General features: G+C 39.1%; 1 protein-coding gene across 1 annotated transcript in view; it reads right to left on the bottom strand.

Annotated features, from left to right (window-relative positions):
- The window catches only part of JMJD1C (jumonji domain containing 1C), a gene marked incomplete at its 5' end in the record, with an annotated part of 164,381 nt that overhangs the window by 96,938 nt on the left and 47,832 nt on the right, over window positions 1-19,611 (bottom strand). The window contains one exon of the mRNA XM_085301604.1: window positions 14,050-14,214. Within this exon, the coding sequence (XP_085157730.1) occupies window positions 14,050-14,214 (165 nt within the window). The remainder of the gene's footprint in view (window positions 1-14,049; window positions 14,215-19,611) is intronic.

Below are 19,611 nucleotides of genomic sequence, written 5' to 3'. Positions count from 1 at the left end.
AAACTGCACTAAGAAGACAAGATGCAGCTAGTGCTTTAAATTTACAAATGGTATACCACATGTATGCTAAGGCCCTGGTTAGAATTAGTTAAAACTAGATATATCTTTTTTTWAAAAAAATACCCTACACAAATAATTCCAACTCTCTTTAGTAGTCTTACTATACCAAAAATATCCATAGCTAAGCAACAGCCCAGTATTTTCTTTAAATCATTAAACTACTTAAATGGATCAAAAAAAAATCAGAGACACATTGTAAAGGTGTATACTGCAACATATGTTAAAATGCCATGAAAATATAAAAGGAAGTATCAAGAATCCTATAAAAATAGGCAGAGGGGAAAAATGTCAAAATGTCTCCTCTGCTATCCAAAATTTGCTAAAAATAACAAACAAAGACCTAACAGAGAAGGTTATGGAGAAAGCAAAAAAGAGATGGTAGAACCTGCTATCCATTATAGCTGTAATTCTCTTGATAGCTAAGGGTTTCATACATTGCATGACAAAAAGGCAGACGGACACAGGAGCAGTCAAATGCCGTCCAAGGGAGTTGACCTTTGTCTGGCCAGAGGGAGCAGCCGCAGGTTCTGCTTTCATTCCTCCTTTGTAGGTGTATTTGTAAAGTTTAAAGAGATGGTGCTGGTCATTTCCCYCACGTCAAAAAGAAGCTGGGTTTAGATATTCAGAGGAAAGTTTAAAAGCCCAATAAAAGGTGCAGCAGTTATTCTAATAAATAATCCAGCACACAATCTTATGAGTGCCAGTAATGTCATTTGTACTGAAGGAACTCCAAGTACGTCTATCGTTAGAAGATTGTGCAACTGCAGCAGCCCAAGGTGTTGAAATCGGCATTCTACAGCAACAACAGTAATTTCACAATCACGTGCCAAAAATATGATTAATCACAGCTTCCTGGGTATTTTGATAGTACCACAGGAAAATAGCTGGTTGTAGAAAAACCATACAATCGATTAAGAATGCGATCAAGTCCTGTTAAGAGCATAACATGCTTATATAGCATGGATACCAAAGTGCTTATATATGTAGATTAACTGCCAAAATATACTCTCTCTGTGCGCATGTGTATAAAGATATATATATGTGTGTGTGTGTGTGTGTGTGTATATATATATATGTATGTATGCACACACACATATCTATAATAACACAAGATCAGAACAGTTAATAAGATTGCATTTTGAGAACTATATGAACTTACTTTCTTTGCTAAAAAAAGCTCATCTGAGATTACGGATGCCTGAAGCAGACATGAATTGATGCACATTCAGATCAATAGTGGAGATGTGTTTCTATCTGACCACATTTTGGAGGAGGCAGAAAAGAAGGATTCACAGCAGATTCTCTGTGGATTACACATACTGGTCAAACTTATAAAAGTCATCCATAATCCCTTCAACCGCAAACCAAGTCAAATCAAACACATTATCCTGCTAGAACAGCATCAGTCCTCACTGATCGAATACTCCTGCAGAAAGTCTGCAGCTTCACAAGCAAACCTGATGGCTGCTGGTTTAGGTTCACATAATTCTAGTCTTTCCAGACAACATCTGACAGAAATCACCATTTGCTACAAACCTATTGTGATTCTAATCCTTAACTGCTGTTTTTCACAGGACAGAAGTTAGCATGTTAGTAGAAAGTAGGAAAATGTGCATAAAGTGCAAAGTACTTAATAAAAAATGCACACAGTGACTTCATTTTAAAGTTATTTCGACATGACACRGCCCCAGAAGACTTCCCTGCATTAATTAACGCCCTCTTCAGTAAGTTTCCCGCAATATTATTCACTCTCACTGCACGAATTGCACCTTCCATCTTAAAGACAACTCCGCACAGCTCCATTTGCCACCCTGACAACAAAGGATCAGTAGCAAATTCTATACCAGCCCTCAAATTACCCTATGTTTCTTACCCTCAAAGTTAGACAGTTTTGATCAGTTCTGTCTAAAGTAACCTACAGAAGGACGTAATCTGAAGCTGAAGACACTGTCCAGTCTTAAGGATTAAAACTATTACCAACATGCCTCAAAATCTGGTAAGGATCCAACTCTGCCAAATTTGTAGCTTCTGTTTACAGAGGTACCAAAGACATCTTCGTGCACACAGTCCACTACTAAAGAGGTTCCTAAAAGGGAATGTGGTTTTGTACATCTTCAGGTTATCTTTTTGTAAGCTACAAAGATATGCCCTGATACTCCCGAAATACTTTAGATATTCAAGATATTGAAAGTGGGCTTTAAATTTAAGAACAAAAAGAAGTTTTATGAATCACTTAAAATACTAAAAGTACTGACAGTACTAAAAGCACTGTAGTTTAGAACAGTAAAAGAACTCTCAGTAAAATCATACATCAACAAATAGAAATACTGGAAATAAAACCAACAGCCTTTACCATGGTAACCAGGTCTCGCTAGACCACTGTTTCAAATAAATGCAGCCTATTACAGTCAAACAGGCCAAAATGCATGTGAATGCTATTCCCTAAAAAGTCAGTTACAAATAAGTTGATGTAAAAAGACTGCAAAAAGCACAAATGAATTTTGGTTGTATTCATATTAAAATATAGCTTTATCATTATACTTTCAAAATAGCTACATTCATCAACCAACTACAAGCAGTACTATTTGACTCACTTCAGGATTCAGCTAAATGTTACAGTAATCTCTACTGCACCCATTAAGTCAGCCCTACAAAACAGTATCTTGCGTCTCTTGTGATGGTACTAATATAGTTTGTAGCAATTCAATATATGCATTAAAAATCACAGTAAAGCACTTGAATGAAATAAGACTTTAAAGCCATCTCAAATTACTTCCCTGAACAGAAGTATAATTCCGTGTGACTTATTACAACAAATGAGGCACTTACCCTCCATCATAGTCTCAAAACTGAAAGGAGATTTCAAATTAAAACACTTGGTCGAAAAGYTTTCAGAATGACACATGATAAATAAAAACATTATTTTTTTTCTTGAACAGTTCTCACCAAAAATTAAATAGCAGGATTTTGTCTAGATTTTTGACAACTGCTTAACTAATGGATCAATTTTTTTCATAAAGCTAAAACAGAACAAAAAAGCAGCTAATGAAAGACCAAAAACCTTAATAAAATACCTTTTAACGCCCATGACTGGTGTAGAACCTATGACAGTCAGTAGACAAAAAATAAACATTCTATCGTTAATTGTGTTAATAATTCATCTCTCCATAAATAAGAGGTCAGACGTACTCAGGGTTAGTTGAGGTCAGCCATGTTTCTCTAGTAAAACATTAATAACTGCTACAGGATATTATTTTCAAACAAAAATCCATTCCCTAGTCAGTGGAATAAAATCATTGAAACTTAAGGCTAACAGACTATTTTGATTGCTTACAAAATCAGCCAAATGAATATTTTTCTAGGATTATTTTGGTTCCTAAAGATGTAGGTAGCTCTAATTTATAGTTTAGTGTTGCACTGATTCAGTTTCAGGTATTAAAGATATCACTCCAAGTAATATATCTCAAACCTGCGATGTATACTAAAGAAATTTAAGATAAAGACTTAATAATACTCCTGTTGAAGCAGCCCTTATGCTTTACAGGAAGGGCAAGCAGATATGATAAAGAGCATAAACAGTGTTTCACTGTACGTCATTCCTCCATTTATGTGGATACTCCATGCAGTTCAAGGTAGAAAAAGCAGATTATTGTAAAAGCTGATAAAACCACAGATAGGACAGAGTGGTTGCTTCTCAGTACCTGACAAGCTTCAAAAAATGAGACCATTTCAGTGTTGTTCATCCTCCCCTTAAGACTGCCGTCATCCTTACAAGACGTACATTGTGAAAAAGACAAAAAAGCTTTCAGTTTAAAGTTTCCTTTTCTTTTAGGAAGCCATCAGAAGTATATTTGCCATTGCTAGTCCTTGCCTTGACTTGCTGGTTGGGCCAGCAGCTGGATGAATGTTGTCACTGAGGTAAAACCAAATGCTCCCAGCCCCAGCTTCCACATGCTGGTAGAGAAAATGGATTTTGAAACCATGTTAGGCAATCAGAACTGACTTCCAAGGTAAAACAAACATTTTCTTCTGCAATTCTTTTCTTCTATTAAAAAGAAAAAAAGAGAGAAAACCGCTCACCAGAAGAAGCAACCCTGTGCTTGCACAAGCTTCCTCCTTCCTCCTTGTTTCCCTGTCACAGTCCTTCATAATTCCCATTAGCCCCTGGTTACTGACTAACCATGCTGCAATTCTTCATCCTTAATCCCCCATAGGAAAACCTTTGTGGGGAAAAGCACAAAGCACATCATATATCATCAGAAAATCAGTCTCCAAAGACACAAACATTTTTCCTTCTTCAGGTTTCAGGGAACTTCAGTATTTTTGTTCTAACAAAATAAAGTAAGATTTGAGTTCCAAGCTTCCAGAAGAAAACAGCATCTTGTTCCTCTTGACAAACGGACACCCTGTGGACAGTCACACACTTTCTGTGCTCTGTCCAGCTATGGYACATGCAGATCTACTAAATCTGAAAGGGCTTCAGAAAAACTGACGAAATCCATGTTGACATAAATACTCCAATGTGGGATTCAGAAAATAACATGTACTCCTATATAAACAAGCACATGAACAGATCTGGTGAATACTTTACAAGAGTGCTATTACGACAGTGAAATTGCGAATAGAAGACATTGGTTTTACTACTTAAGAGTATGTTTTCAGAAAGTAAAAATGATAGTCACATTCTAAAAAAAGTGAAATCTCCAGAAATTTTACAACATGAAAGATAAAGTAGAGACTTTATCTCAGCTAGCTACCTCATGCAGTCTAAACGCCTGTAACTGACAGGCAGRCAGTTCCTGGACTCCCTATGCTAAGTTCTCTCCACAAGTTAAGATAAATTTCAAAAATAAAAACGTTATCTAGTTCATCATTAGATACTTGCTAGAATGTGAACAGTAAATGAGGTTGCTGCGGAAACTTTGACTTTTGTGCTCCACAAGAAACTGGCACATATGATGAAAAAGCAAAGAACTATTCATGATAAATGCACCATGCAGAACCCGTTTCGAACATTTTAACATCAGTGACAAAGGAGAAATGAAGACGACTACTTCTTGCTACAACTATCTGGTTTAATCTGTTTTACTGTAACTGAAGACCTGCAGCACCTGCCAGCAAAAGAAGGCAGGTAAAATAAATGGTAGTTAATTATTGAGGTCTCTTGTTTTAAGACCTTTTTCAAATGCAGAACCCTGAGAGCACAGAATGACACAATGGAACCAAAGTATTTAAGAAAAACGATCAACGCAAGTACAGTGTGTAACAGCAGTAAATAACAGCAATTCATTCTCACTTAGAGAATTCTCTCAATTCATTCATCTCTGCTTAGTTCATAAGAGCGTAGTATAACCTATTAAACATAGTATATTTTTGCACAGTGGTGAACAGTGTGTGTGCATGTAGGTACATACTAGGGGACAGAGCTTGCTGAACTAGCTGAAATTGAGGGKTTTTTTTTAAGCACAAGTAGGGAACAAGGGAGGTGGCAGCACTGGTGAAAAGGAAGAGTGGTTAAATTCACTGTCAAACCACAACCATAAGGAATTGAGCTGGAAGGCAGTTATTTACCTGTCTGCTAACAGGAACAGTTTGCAAGCTACTATCCTGGCATTACCAAGACCTGACTCTGGGCTGCAGCAGTGATGTTTTTTCCAAGCTGCATCATGATTATCTGAAGGAGACAATCTCCTTTCCCTCCTGATWACCCACTTACTGGCACAAGTAACACATTCACCCCATAAAGTATAGAAACTAGTCTTCAACTTCTTCCTTCTGATCTCAAACAGTAACATCCCCAAGGCTCAGAGGATTAAAGTCTTCCTCTGTGCTTTTCTCCCAATGTTATCAATTTTCCTTTTGAATCTAGAACMACAAAGGCCAAAGTAACTATTGTGCCCCACCACTTGCTCTGGTTATCCAAGCTTCTGGAGGAACGTACCCCAGTTACAAGATCTGCTGCTGCTGCTGCTATAAAAAGCAGTGAAAGTGCTAAGAGAAATCCCCGCAAACAAAGAGAATGTTACTGTTCCACAGGAACCTGTTCTATGGCAGGTAAAGAAGCAGCTAAAATATGGCTAGATAAAATCATAACGTGACAAAAATGCTCTTTCACAGAATCACTCTACAGAARAGGAGACCTTAGAGGAAACAGTTGCCTTGCTTACCTGCCAATAACCAAAATTCAGGTGAAGGTGAAGGATTTGCTTTCTTAGTACTCTAGAACAATTTCCTTTAAATTCCTGATACTTTGCAAAATGCAGAACTTTCACCCTAGCCTTGCAAAAGGGCCCGACTGTGATGTTCTGACTTCATTCACATGGAGCTAACTCTGCACTTCAGCTTCTGTGTCTCAGCTGCAGTGGATCAGATTCCACTCCCACGTGGCCAAACATATCCAAATAACAATGTGCAAAAAGTAGACATACTTTTTCAGAAAGTATGCTACATTGAGCCTTCATGCAGCAGCACATCGTGGGATTCTTGACAAAACCCAGCAGAAGCAACTGGAATTCTGGGAAATGAGAACAAGAGACTCCAAACCCTAATTATGCCTTCCATAACCCATCTGATTCAAGTCAGCATGAAGAGAGCAGTGCTTCAGTATTGCACAGCTGACAAGCCATTAATGCACAGAAGTAGCAGTGGAGATTTTAACAGTGGGTGGCTTTAGAAATTAGCTGCCAAGAGAATTTGACAGGTGTAAAACCCAGCAGCTCCCCCTCCCTATCACAAGAACAACCCTGAGCAGTTTCTCATGGATGAGCTCTCGTGGCACAGCTTCACTCACTGTCCAGCAACCACTCACCTAGAACAGGCCCACGCTAACGTCCTCCTCTCACCATACYCACCCAGCAGGTACAGCTCAAAGGGTGTGTGGGTGTACATTTTTATTATGTATTAAGTTGTAATTTATATGAATATCAACAAATAGACTCTGAGCATCCAGACTGATGGAGATGCACAAAAGGCACTGACAACGCAGGTCAAATTGAGTTGCTTGTGAAAAGACTCACATTTTGGAAATTTGCATTTTCAAGATCCTGTGCTGAAAAAATCAACAGCACCCACAGGCCTACATTCTGCTCATCACCATTGTATCTCCAAAATTTAGCTGACCATACTGCTTCATTAAGAAAGTTCAGATGATACAGAAAGTTACAGAGTAATTTGCTTTCTTCTGCATAAATGAAAAATGTCTATCATAGCACTATGAAAAAAATCAAAGATTTTAAGATTTCCCTGTCACCTCCAGCAGATCCAGCACAACTCTGCTTCTGATGAAGCTGTGAAATAGGTCTACCTGAAGCTAAAAGTGTGAATGCAGTTCAGATACACTTGCACTAATTTTGAACTAGATGATTTTGGTATCAACAGGAATATAACTATGGCAGTACAAAATTCAGCACCAGTTATAAACCCATGTGTAAGCAGTTATCCTGGCACACAGCTTGCTGCAACTATGCCTGCCCTGCTACTGCTACCCAAACTGGTTAGCCTGAAGATGGAACCTCAAGAACTTGTATTCATATCTTATCGCAATACCTACAAATTACTACTGGCATTACACTGCTGTTATCCATCTTCTGAACAGGTGCAAGTGACAACAGTGCACTCCACTGCGAGTGCTGCTGAACGTTGCAGTTGGAGGATGCTAAACAGTATCTAGTTATTTATTTTGTGCAATTCTTGGAAAACAAGGAAAAGTGCCTTACCAGCAAGAATCTGACATACTGAGACCTTCAAGATGCTGTTACACACTAAAGAGGCTTTTTCTAGAGGAACTGCCAGAATAGCAACTCGCAGGGCCCTATTTATCAAAATGACTTGTGCTACTGTTATTTTAAAACTAAAGTCTGAAACATACCCCATTTTATTTCGAATTCTGGCAGTCTTGTTTGCAAATAGTACTCCTGTAAATGAATCTGGCTTTAAAAAACAATTATCTTCATTGATTAGAAATGCAAGTTAAAAAAATTAAAGTAGCTGTCATCCCTTCATCACTCTCTTCCAGAGTGGAAAGCCCAGGACAAGACCCATATTTCACAGTGAAGCACTGGGGGAGATGAATAGCAATGAATTGAAATCTGTCTGGCGCATGTCCTAGGAAGGTATGGCCTCTGCTTAGAAGGCTATAAGGAGAGCAGTGAATTCCAATAAGCAGTAGTTTTTAAAAGTAAGTGCCAAAGTACACAGGCGGGATGTGGTACTGCCTGAGACATTTACATTCAGTGGGAATATTAAAGTAACACACTCTCCAGCAAAGTAATCTTTGAACCATCTCCAACTGCTGTTTCTGCATGTTACTCTTTCACAATGCACCAAAATCAGGTCACTTTGCTCTGCTGAGTCAGCTACTTATATTTACTCTCTCCCGAGCTCTAAACTGCCTTAAATCTTTCCCAAGAACCTGACAGTTTCCAAGTATTTTCTCCTCCACTGTATACATCTTATCATTACCCCAATTTAGCAAGGTACAAACACTGCAATTCAGATGTAGCGAAAAGAGAAGCTGAAAAACCACCCACACATTAGATTTTGATCCGTTTTCCTGGAAGCAAGATTTCTTTCCCTCAAATCTGAAATATCTTCAATGCTTTGGACTCGAGAGAGTCTTTTCTCTTTCTTTTCTCTTATATACCTAGTAATTCTATTCTATGATTTTTTTTAACTACTAGAATATTTTCAGTTTCTCTTGAGAATTTAATTGCAGTATTTAATAATGCATATCCCTTTTTCAATTTGCAGAGGTTATTAGAAGGAAGGAGAATACACTGTAGTGAAATAACTGAACACATAGGCAGATGAATCTCATGCACGAAACCAACATCTAAAAGAAACTTATTCCAAAATGCTAGAACTAGACCATCAAGACAGAAAAGGAAACAAATGGATTGAAAAAGTGTAAGYACATCACGATAGATGCAGTTATGAACAAACAGAACCTCTTCTACTCTCAGTAATCATGCCAAAGGAACACATTTGATTCATCTAAAGTTTATCTGGAAGCTCCATAGAAGGACACTGTTCAAACTGCAAACTTTTTTCTTTAATTATGACACAAATGTCAGTAAATATGCCCTTTACATGCCTTTGTTTTATAACTCAAAACCACAAAGCTAGCTGAAGCAGAATGTGGTCAAGCAGAAAGATCTGACAACTGATAGGGGCAAGGGAAGAAGGGAAAAAGACTGCATAAGGTCAGGAAAGAGCCAATCCTAGACAAGCCCACAAACCCTTCTACTTTTATACTTCATCAGCAAGTGCTCTAACACAGTCAGTACCTGAACACAGGAGCTCATTCACATCTAACCAGAACGAATACATCCACTACTACCCAGAACAAACCTAATCCCTTCCATCACCAAGACCAACTCATCACTAGTATGCTGGTCAGACTAAAGACCCCTGTCTCATAGGTCTCAGTGGCATTATTCACTGTAAACAAACTCCAGATTTTGCAGTAGAAAAGATTTACTGATTGTTATTGAGGGTCCAGTCTTTGTCCTAGTTTTAAACCTGTGTACAGCACTGTTCTTGCAGAGTCCTGGACAGAGCCCCAGCCAAGATTCTTAAGTCACTGGTTCAGCAAYGACTTCACTATTCCAAGAAAAAATAAGACAGGCAGACATGCACTTTTTTTTTTCCCCCCTCAATCAAACTGCTTCTGTTGCTTCATCTTCCCTTAGGAGCCAAATATATTCAGGATCTCCTTATGAAGCTTACCTTTAATTTTAATATATATACATTATCTTCAGAAATGTGCAAGAGAACCAGCTCTTGCTGTAAGCCAGCACTGAAAATGGGAGTGATACACAGTCATCACAAGACTTTATAGTAATGGAGTTCATAGGTCAAAGCTGACATCATGCAAATGTAATTTATTTTGGTAAGATGAGTGCTGTAACACTACTGTAAAGCTAGTGAAGAACAGCCTCCATATTCAAACCATCAGAGAATTAGGATGGTTTCTTCTGATTTATTATATATGAATTCATACTGAATACACAAGCAAACTCAAGAGGCAGTACTATTTTATTTATAGGTATAACAATAGGCATTATATGCTTTACAAAACAAACTGTATCCAGCAACACACACACAAATACTGACCTATCATCAGTGCCTGTAATCTTCCTAGATATCCAGCTCTGCCCTTCCAACTGAATGGACCATTCCTCAATCCCACTTTACAGCTTATTTGACTCAGTCAAATCCTTCTCCCCTATGGCTTTTACTCTGCACAAGACTGCCAGCTCCTTCCAAAAGGAACTGCCAAAATAAAACACTTTCTTTCCCTGTTCTACAACAGTTTCTCACCTTTCTTGTTGCAACAGCAGAAGTTTCTCAAGTGCTTTCCCACTCAATACATTCGCTTATCTCTAAATCTTTTCCTTCTAACCTCTTGCATTGTCCTGGCTCTTCCTTTCCTTGAAGTATAAACTTGCTGTAATCTATCCATCTTGAATTCCTTTACTCTTAATTGCATTTTCAATTACAATCATACTCCTCTTCTCTTATTTTTTTTCCAGGTTGACAGAGCATGCCCCCAGAACATCTGTATTGAATTTCTTTCTTTTCTATCTGTGGACTTTAATTTCAGCACATTACTGAAGTTTCCAATACAATGTCCCATTCACTCCCCCCCTAGAAAATCAATACTCAGTCCACATCTTTCTATGCCTTGAACACACAAAGTTGATGCAGCTAAAAATAATAATAAAAAAAGGCTATTTTGGTTTCCTCAGTGGTGTCCTGGAAGATTAATTTATTCCCCCTAAAACATAACTGTTCTTACCCACCCACAGATCTGTAATTCTTACCTATTATCTCAACTGCTTCAAAGTTGCCTTCTGAGGAATTCAAAGTCAGTTTGCCTCATTTATAGAGCTCTGATAATTCTCCTAACCCATCATTTTGACCATTACACTCCYCTCTTTTGTATCTTATCTGCACCCTCCCTTGTTAAGCAAACCAAGGCACTTGCTTACAATTTCCAAAACCTTTTATAGGCAGCTTTTCTTAATCCCTTAATGGGGAAAAACATCACTCTCATTACCCACTTGTTAAGTTTCCAGAACTCATACTTTCATTTTTCCCTTTGCTACYCCTTTTGCTGAGAAGTTTCCTCTTCCACTGACATCAGCATAGCTACCTGCAAACACACTCCTCCCTAATATCTAGGCCATGTATATCCTGATATCACTTCCTGTCATTACCATTTCTTTATGCTTTCTTGTTTATCTGAATTTACTTGCATCTGTTAAATAGCCTGCGAACTTTTAAAATAGGGGCAAGTCTTTTCTTTTACGCTTGTAAAGTACCCAGCACTGCTGAGCATGGCCTCAACTCAGGAACACTAATTAATGCTGCCTATATTCTTTTAAAGCTATTCTTGAGCCAGAGCCATTAAACTTCACTATGTGAGCATTTACAGATTGCACAAAGAATCTCTTCTGCCCCTAGCTCCAGAAGCCACTTCAAATACAGTGCAATTTCCAATTACACCAGTCAACTAGGCAGCCAAGTTCTCCTCCACTCTCCAGAAAAAATATCCCATCAAAAACTCATTTGATCACAATATGAAAGGGTAGGAGCACTACATTGCATCTCTTTCACACACACTTGCAAAGACAATCAGAAACCAGTATCTAAACCAACATCATCAGAAAGACATTGATACAATGAAGCATGTTGCTGCCAGCAGGACTCATTTATATCAAGTGATTGATGCTCTTTTCACTCTGTGAAAATCAAAATTTCCACCACCTCTTCCATTGCTTCCTTATCTTTAATAAGTTTTGTTCTGACTAAGAAAAGACCCCTTCAGAGAGGTCATTTGCTCCCCTATAGACTGTTCAGACACTCTAGAAATAAAGAACCAAGTATTATGCCAGTATGAGTACCTCCCTGTTCCCCAAGGCCTTGTGTGTTCAGTGTAGTGATCTTCCCCTTGAGGACAAGATATGGAGCAGGAAGTATCTACAGAAGGACTCTGCTCTAACTCACATGTTTATATTCTCTATCTGTATTTTCCATCAAATGTAGATTTTCTGGAACAGGGATGACTAGAGGGTTTGACTCAGAGAGAACAATTGTTAGCACACTTGTAGGCAGGCCAAGTAGAAAAGCTGAAAACCTGTCACTTCTACCATCTGGAAACTGTGACCTAACAAGCTGTTTGAGCCCTACTTTGGAATATATGATTTTATTTTGTACAAACATAGAAGCAGGAGGCGATCTTTTGCAAACCTTCTTCCTTAGTCCTTCCTCAAACCTCAAGAGCAAGAAAATTAAAGCAAGAATAGAAAGTCCATAAAACAAAGAGGATAGAAAAAATATTCTGCCTTCATCTCTATTTCCACCAGAACAGACCTTCTCTAGTGAGAAGAAAGTGTAACAGAAACATGTTCACCCAACAGCAGATAAAGGCATACTTTTATCTTTGGGACAGGATTAGCAGCCAGACCAGAAGAGAAGACATTCTAGAGATACACTCTTCCTAAGTCCAGGAAAGATTTGATTTCTATATCCTAGAGGGTGAAATTAAAGGTATCTAAAATAGTCGAAGTATATAGATAAATTCTAACATGCTAATCGATTTGAAAACATTCATCTCAATACAGGAGACATAGGTGGTTTCAAAGAGCAAGCAACATGATTCCCTAGAAGTGAAAATTCTTGCTTAGAGACATACTAATATGAAATAGAAATTTGCCTGTCRATGCAAGTGTATGAAACTGCTTGTGCATCCAGAATGGTAGCTTTACTTAAGTGCRTTAACCTACAAGCTATGTCAAACATCAATATTAACTGAAGAGAAGAATAAATCCATCCTAAACAGTCTATGCATTTCGTCCATTACTAAGCTTCCGTGAACAGCCTGCTTTATGTCTTCTTTTTTTTTTTTTTTTTTTTTTTTTTTTTTTTTTNCTTGGTTCCAACCACCACACCAGAAAAACAATCAATGCAATAGCATTTCAGAAAGTCCAAGGTCCCCAGCAACAAGAACATGAAAGGAATATTTTAAATGAAATGCAGAGAGACAGCTAAAATCAGAAAGAAGAAAAAATGTCATCTAAATTTTTTACAACAATGAATTTCTAAAAACCCTGGAACTAAATTACAGATACTAAGACTAATATGAAACATATCTAACAGTGCCCCATCTTCATCATTCTGACAAATTTGTTGAAGCTCACTTTTCATCTTCCTGTCTGGGAGATCTCTCCCCCAATTGTTTACAAAGGAAAAACATCCARTACCATAGGTTTTATAAAGTCTCACAACTATATGGATCTTCTGAAGAATTTTAAAGTACCTCTAGTTTCACTGGAGAAAAGAGAAATACATGCTTAGTCCTTGTTAGATGACCTCATCAGATCCTCAGTATTYCCCAGACCTACCTAAATGCCTGTCAAACATGGGCACAACTTCCCAGCTGCTGTAATCTCAGCAGCTTAAATGCTTGGGCATCAATCCAGAGACAGAGAGTCACAAGTATCACTTCATAATCCAGGCAAGCAATTACGTCGTTTACTGGGTTCATCTTTGCTCAGTTTTCTAAATTYTGACCCAAATTCTAGATACGCTTAACCCCCACAAAGAAAGTACCACAAACCTAAGCATTTGTTTTTCACCCTAAATTCAACCCTCCATAGAGCAAGGCAACATGCTGCTAGTAAGTTAATATTTATAAGATGCTTTGGCCACAGAAAGTGATATTAGTTTTATCAATACCACTCAAAGAGACTAGTTTTGCAGTGCTCTAAGTTGTTTCAAAAATGAAGATGAGTGACTATTACACACTGCTCCCACCCTTTCAACACAAACATGCTTGATTAGTATTTCATAATCCTTTTCTTCCTCTCCTCCCCTCACGCTCATCAGTTCCCRTGATCATAGCCATTAAACTAGACAGTTTCCTAAGCAGGACAGTATTAAACAGAATAAAATAGTTTAATACATGCTATCGCTCAGGTATCTTACCAATGCAGGCCACTGAATTTGTTTGATCTTTGATCCCTGAGTCTGGCTTGGGTCCTTTCTTTTTGCCCAGACCAGCTGGTACTCCACCAAGAAGGTTGCAAAATCTTCATAAACTTTAACCCATTCTCGTTTTTCCCATTCAAGGTCATCAAACTCCACATATACCTGGAGAAATTTAAAAACAGGAAGAGACATACATTATTGCTTATACAAGCATGTGTGTACCTACATACACTTTTGAAAGCACACTTTTAAAGTTTAATAAAATTTAATATTACCCCTTTTACTTTCATGGTATTGAAACGATGTAATTAATCAGCTCGAGTACCACAAGAAATTTTTCTTGGCAGTGCTTCTGTACTGAAGAGTACTATGTGTAGCTGTTAYGAGGCAGCTGGGTTTGTCAAAAACTTCAGTATTAATCTTGGGTATCTTAGCCAGTGAATGAAAAGCATAGCACTAAACTAACAGTATCATTCACATAACATATATAGCTATTTACGTATCAGAAAAGACATTCTGAGAATATTTCTCATTCTCAGTTCAAACATTTGTCATAATTAATGCAAAAAAATAYGAAACAAAAAACCCCCCGTTTCATTGGGGGGCAGGGGAGCCATTTTGAACAGAGAACCAGAAATGACACCCTGAGCCTGCAGTCTCTGCTACTATGGGCAACTTTGACAAACAAGCCCTTTCACAGCTCCAAGCTCCACCAACTGGACTCCCTAGGTTTCTTGCCATTTCTGTCCTTCACAGACAGCTCTTCTAGAATCCCGCTCCTCGGAGACAGCACAACTTTGTTCCCAGCTAAATTAATCCAGTACCAGTTTGCACCCATTCGATCTTGTGCCATCGCTGTCCGACAGTTTATACAGTTCTCCCTGATGCATTCTTGGAAAACCACCATATCCTCTCGGCCGTTGCATTTACGAAGCTAAATATGCCAAGCTTTTTGTCTCCTCAAAGGAGGAAAACTCAGGAGGAGGGAACTCAGAGCCACAGAGCTCTCTCAATGTCACCTGTCAGAAAAGTTAGCAAACTCTTCTGAATGCATTACGTTTCAAAGTTACAGATTCAACCCCCCCCATACGCACACACAGTCATTTGCTTTTCCAAATAATAAGGAACATACTACATGGTGGTAAGAAGGAACCAGAAGAGCTTGTCACATGAATTGGAGGACAAGGGGAGACGCTTTGCTGCTCCTCTGAATTTTGGCTCTCCAACACTTCTGAAACTTGAGTTTCTTCCTCCCCCTGCTTCTGAGGACTTATATCACTGTCCCAGAAAGACTGTCATCTTTTTAACCTCGGTTAATTTTAGGTCTGCAACATGCCTCCTTGTCTAGACCTTGTCTCACACTCAAAACGTGAGCTGTGCAGCACTCCTTCCCCGTTCTGCGTACCCAACTAACGGACACCAACCCTCTGCTTAACGCCTGCATCAGCATTCATCAGCCCAGCTTTTCCCCCTTAATTATAACTATTCTTTCTCATCCATATTTCCATTCCATTCCTACATGCTTCCTTCCTTTCTCCATTTGAAAATGCCAGTCCGACTAAGAAAAGGCTAAGTACTTTGGTTTGTATGCAAGTCCGTGCGTACGTGGCGAGCACTGCAGTTCCTTTGTTTGATGGCAGCCCATTACTGCATTTCCACTTGCAATTTCTCCAAATAAAAAAGAAACAAGTTTCTGTTTTTTTCTCTTTCTGTCAAGCTACCCTCCGTCTGTGTCATTCCTCCCCACCTCACAACCTCTACAAACCGTTCACTGCTTGGGCAAAGGGCAGCTATCGCTGCYTGCCCAGCTCCTTCTCCCACCCTCCACCAGGCACTGGCCCTGACCACCACGGCACTGCAGCACTCATCATGTCACCAGTATCACTCTCACAGGTGACTCATCTTTTGCTTCTCATCTCATAGCTCATCTTACTTCTCATATGCTTTCCTTCTTGCTCTGAAACTCTGGATTAGAGTGTGAACAGGACCTGCACCTTCTAAAAAGAGATTTATTTTTGCAATTCGTCAAATAGCAAAATTTTAAAACAACATTCAGTGATAGAACATTCAAAATCATTCTATAGAATCATCTTTCTCCTGTCCCTTCCTCCTGCAAATTCCACTCAATTGTTCTTGACTGGTCAATCTCTCTCTTTTTCTTTTAATCTGTCGAAATAATTTTGATGTACATAGTCTATAGAAGGGTGTAGGAGGTTAAGTGCAAGACTTTGCACAGCAGCAAGTTTAAAAATAGCAGGCAAAGGGAATTAAGTTAATAAATGCTTTTCAAAAACTCAGTTAAGTCTAATTAGAGTTAGCAGTTTAGAAATTGCCAYGATGAAACATACTGTACCTCCTGAATACTAGCCAACACTTGTRGATTACTGTGATAACATCTAATGTTTGTGTGCAGGTTTTGCACCCCAAATAAACTGAAATCTGGTGCAACGACAGCGGGAGTTATTGCTGTGCTATCTGCAGATTCTCCTGGCACCGTATAATTAGAGCTTCAAAGGAACAGTTCCAAGAAAAGGAGAGAAAGGAGCGTGGCACCACGCCAGGCTGCCATTGCCCAGGGCCACCATATTCCTCCCGGCTCGTACGCAACACGCGCGACCTTATTGGGAATTGCTGCTGCCAGCTTCCACCGCAAAGAGCTCCATGCCAAGGCTATTAACTAGCTACAGGCTTCTTAAAGCGCATTTCTGAAAGGCAGAAGCAGCACAGGCCAAATGCAAAAAGCAACCCTTCATCGATTCTCTTCCTCGCTCGCAAATACTTGCTTAGAACAGAAAAGTCCAAAGTGATTTTTTTTGAGGTAACAGTAAAGTCCCCAAAGAAAACAGGCAGCTTCCTTCTCTGGACACTCATACACCACATGGAGAAGAGTGATATCCCAAGCTGCATGAGTCAGAAAGGGGAGGGTGAGGGGGTGGAAAGCACTACAGCAACCTGTGCCAGCAAAATAAAATGTGGAGTCAAAGTAAGACTCYCTAAGGAGAGCCAAGGCTGAAAATATTTCATCCTTCTCTTGTTTTACTGARTGTTAATTTTAACATTTTTGAGCCAAATTTTGCTTCCTTGCCTTGACAGCAATGCAAAAATTTATTTTACCAAAGTGGCTAAAGATATCTAACCATGTATGCGTGGACATGCGTACAAAAAAATTTCTGCTAGGATTTTATTATATTTATAATTGGCATTAATATGCTAAGGCTGTAACTTACTACTATTTTCCAACAGGAAGTGGCATAAGCCTTTAGGATTTTTTTTTCCCAAGTAAAGCAAGACAACAAATTAATCTCCAACCAGAGCCAGCTAAAGAACCGCAACAAAATATTGTTGTTTCAAAGCCAAAGCACAACAACGGTGTTGAAGTTTTCAACACACAACTCTGGGACCAAAATGTTTTCCAGTCACTCCTGCTGCAAAGGAATCCGCCTGACGAACAAATTCGGAACCTTTCAAACTGTCACAAACATTAACCTCCAGTAAATTTTACTTGGAGAGCTAGAAAGCGTAGCCCGCGTGCACCCCGCTTCTGCGGCCGGCCGGCGCTGCCTCCACGGCGGCGTGCAAGAGCGCCACTGCCACGGCTCGGGGCCCGCCACCGCTGCAGGGAACCGTCCRTGCGCCTACCCAACCGCCGGCCGCCTGGCCTGGCCCCCGCTCCTGGCGATACAGCCGCACCGATCACTAACAACTTCTACTTTAGCAGTTTCAAAGTAATCCCTAATAACAAGCAGAGAGCCCTGTACGACATCCCTTTGCCGGGTTTTTCCCGCGGCGCGCTGGGATTCCTACGCCTAACGAGGTGCGTTCCACAGACCACGAGCTCTGCTCTCGGGCTGACGGCAGCAGGGGCCTGCAAGACGGGCTCCGCGCTTCTGCCACGCCGCGAGAAGGCCTGCCTTCCCAGACACGACCTACGGTCTCCCCTTGGCACCAAAGAATTATCGAAATACTTATTTCTAGTATAACGGAGCGTTTTTTTAAAGTTGCATTTAGTAAGGCAAGTAGCAAGAGAAATGTTCTGTGACGCATGGAGCAGTCCTGATTCATCAACAGGAGGTTCCAGGTGAGTCCCATTGAGTTGTACTCCCAACATTTTTACATTAGAAAAAGATAAAAATGGAAAAACAGTAGAATATTGCACCACATACAATTATAATGCCTAAACACAAAATACGGCATTAGTAAGAGTTGAGAACTCAAAACTCAGATGCTAAAAATTATCTGTAAAATTCAAGAAAACCTTAGTTATACAATTGAAAAAAATATATCCAAACAATCTTAGCATTCAGTCAAGGCATCCACAACTAGTTGCCATTAGTCAATTTTCCAAACCTGTGATGTATGCTCAGGTAAATATAAAAATTTAAGCCTTTTATTTAATATGTAACGTATTACAGACTTACTTGAAGATATGCTAATCTAAAATAACTATTTTCAACAGCAATAACTAAAATCTCTTCTAAGAAATGTTTCCATATAAAACTATCAGAGGAATAAAGAAAAAATCCTCTATATTATTATGCTATATATATAATACTCTGTACTATATATATATATACACTACATATTTTCATCTATATTATATTATACTGTTTTCCTTTAAAATTCAAGAGCTTCACATCAGTTCTTCAGCACTAGAATAAAGCTGCAGAATAAGATGCAGGTTTTACAGGAAAGAAAACCCCAAACTTCTAAAGATGAGAYATAAAACGTTAGCACTAGTGATTATTTTATGCTATTACATAGCTAAAAAAATTCCCTTGAAATTGTTTGGGAAAACAATTCAAATCTGCAAATACATTTTGATTATTTTTGGAGCTTGCAAGTAATAACAAAAATAAAGCAAAAGCTCCCGCCCCTATAAACTCAGTAAGCATCATCCAAGAAAATCATCAAATATTTTCTCTCAAATATAAAGAGCAACTCCTGCTCCTGATTTACTTTGAGACAGAGGCATCTTCTCATTTGCACCGTGGAAGCTGAACGAACAACTTCTCAGAGCTGAAACCTCTTTGACATAGCCTGCTACCAAGACACATCATACTAACTATTCCAAAGACTTAAATCTTTTGTTTATTCAATGGAAAAAAGTACACTCATACCACCCTGGAAGCAGTCCTCAGCTACAGCCTGAGAAGCTGAAGTGTACAATAAAGCAAATAGTTAATTATCTGTAGACTTAAACCCAGCGCTCCCCGGAATTCCCATTTTTGGCACGGCGATGGCTGCGGGTCCCTGTGCTCAGAACGGAGCCTACCCCCTGTCCCTTGTAAGGCGCTGAAGGATAGGGCAGAGTAGCATTCGGCTACAGCACTTCTGAAATCCAGAGAGACGAGTCTTCCAAAACCACTGTTGCATGTGCAACCTCAAATATTTTCCCGAAATATCTTATTGCACTAAGTGTTTTCTCAGTCCTTCCATCTGTACAGAAGAGTAAATGCTCCAGTTAGTCTTGAAAAGGAGCTAAGAGTGCTGAAAATAAGATCAGTGCTGAAAAGAAGATCTATTAACAAACATTTCTTTCTCTTGCAGAGGAGGACATCC

The sequence above is a fragment of the Rhea americana genome, unplaced genomic scaffold, assembly GCF_003343005.1.
Source record: "Rhea americana isolate MKP2758 unplaced genomic scaffold, rheAme1 scaffold_179, whole genome shotgun sequence".
Classification (NCBI taxonomy): Eukaryota; Metazoa; Chordata; class Aves; order Rheiformes; family Rheidae; genus Rhea; species Rhea americana.
Note: the sequence above shows the minus strand (reverse complement) of the source record. Positions and strands in the feature narration are given on the sequence as shown.